This window comes from Palaemon carinicauda, chromosome 2 (assembly GCF_036898095.1).
Source record: "Palaemon carinicauda isolate YSFRI2023 chromosome 2, ASM3689809v2, whole genome shotgun sequence".
Classification (NCBI taxonomy): Eukaryota; Metazoa; Arthropoda; class Malacostraca; order Decapoda; family Palaemonidae; genus Palaemon; species Palaemon carinicauda.
In genome coordinates, this window is record NC_090726.1 from 197,820,025 (window position 1) to 197,822,180 (window position 2,156).

The 2,156-nt window shown below is 39.8% G+C and overlaps 1 protein-coding gene across 1 annotated transcript; it reads right to left on the reverse strand.

Moving 5' to 3' along the window:
- Nucleotides 1-55: 55 nt before the first annotated feature.
- Nucleotides 56-1,953, reverse strand: LOC137622867 (tetratricopeptide repeat protein 5-like). The gene has a single exon (XM_068353444.1). The coding sequence runs from the start codon at nt 1,804-1,806 to the stop codon at nt 517-519; it is 1,290 nt and encodes a 429-aa protein (XP_068209545.1). The 5' UTR covers nt 1,807-1,953; the 3' UTR covers nt 56-516.
- Between the last annotated feature and the right edge of the window lie 203 nt (nt 1,954-2,156).

A 2,156-nucleotide genomic window follows, 5' to 3' on the forward strand; every position in this document is an offset into this window, starting at 1 on the left:
TCACTCCACAATATTGCACTTTGAATAAGAGAAAACACATATTTTCTTAGGACAGTAATAAACCATGGAAAAATGCTGTAGCTATGTTGAACACCATTAAAAAGATACTTCTGAAAGTTTCTGGTAAAAGTTTAATGAACTTCTACAAATAAGCAAAATTCACAACAGATAGTTATTGAAAATACTCTCACAATATAACTGGAGCATTACAATGTCAAGAAATTATTTTTTTTTTGTAAGGAATGAGCTCAAAATATACATAGTTATCACAAGGATGATCACAAAACCATCACTGATAAAATACCTAGAGTACCGTACATTAATTTGAAGTTATGATCACTGGTATGAGTTATGAATGAACTATTTTCTTCGGCTAAGAGTACAAAATATTGTTGTTCATGGAAGAGACACTATTACAGTTAATATCATTATATCACAGACAATGAAGAATGCCTTTAGCACATAAAAGAGTTGAATAAAAAAAAGAAAACCAATCATACAGGTATTACAGGTCCTTCACTCTGGTTTCTGCTGCGAAACAATCTTAGACGTAGCAACTTGGCTTACTCCAACTGCACGTTTGTTTACAACCAACATGAGCGGTAGTGCCACCCTTATAGCTCTGAACTCTAGCTTTTCATCTTTTGATACCTCAACACTGTGAATTTTCAATACAGGCGCAACAACAGCTACAGAATCACCTATCTTAACACCACAGCCCCTAGCCCAGTTGTAGACGGTGACAGCAATACAGTCACCTTCTTTATCGACGACACACATCGAAAACGGAATGCCAGATTCGGGAATGACTGTGCAAACGACTTTTCCCAATATGATCTTGTCCTTGTTGTTTCCCTCACCCAAGAGGGAAAGGGGGACTAAGTCTGGCTGCTTTCCAGCAGTTAAATTGGTACCACCTTTTTCATAGGGACCCAATTGACTAGGATGAATATCGGCAATAAGGCTATTGATCCGCCTTTGATTTAACTGACCCTTACTTTTTACCATTAAAGTTAACTTTGATAAAAACTTGTGACACTCGTTAAACTTTGCCTTGCATTCGACCCAAGAGGGCTCAAGTTCCGAAGCTTTCCTCAGGCTATTGAGAGCTCCTGCGTAATCCTCTTCATACCACTGAACATGAAATTTACTGAAATGGAGTTCAGGGAGCGTAGCTGCGACAGGATCGCTGGATGCTTTGGTATACGCAGCTTTGCAATTTTTCAACGATTCCAATTTCGAGTCGATTGAGAAGAAAGATGTGAGATAGGCATTTCCCAAAACCAACCAGGACTGTCCGTCGTTCATATCGAGATTGATCGCTTTTCTCGCGTATTCCAAACCCTTTTCAACGTTGTTTTCCCTTTCGCTCGCGGTGTTCCACGGCAAGCTTCTCATAAGCATCGACATGTTACGATAATAAACTTTATTCTGAGCTAATTTGAGCGCCTTTTCGAAGCACGTCTGAGCGCCAGTTAGATCACCTTTCTTAAACTGACACTCCCCAAGTTCGTTCCAAGCATCAGACGAATTGAACCTCGTAGCTCGACCTAGTTCCTCTTCAGCTTCTGGGCTATAATCCTGCGTTGCATTCAGGGCTTTGCCTCTCAGGAAATACAATTCGCCCTTTTTATCGGCACTCACTTGATCCTTCAAGCCGTCGATCATTTTCAGCGTCTTATTTATTTCCTCCTGCACTTCCTTCGTCTTGTTGGTCGCGTCGTCTGGCGAATGAGTCGTGAAATATTCATCACGAAATTTGTACAGTTCCGACACTCTTTCCTTTATCTTATCTATGGCAGTCATTATGGCACCTCAGTTGCCACGAAGGTCGAAAAACTACTTAAAACAACTACAGATGGCTTATCGAGAGGAACCGAACTAAGACAATCCGACCGTGTTTGTTTACAAGCGCTTCCTCTTCTTCGTTTCTTCTGATGGACTAGAAGTCCTGAACCTTAACTTCGCTGTTTAAGAAAGAAGGAATAGAGAAAAGAAAAGAATATATTTATCAGATGTGGAAAAAAAGAGAGAGAAGAAAATAAAATAATTAGAATAAAGAAGAAAACCAAGGAGGTGCCGATGGAAAGGCGAATCCCTCCGCCCAACTGAACTGAACTGAACTTCGCTCCGTATTATTATTATTATTATTATTA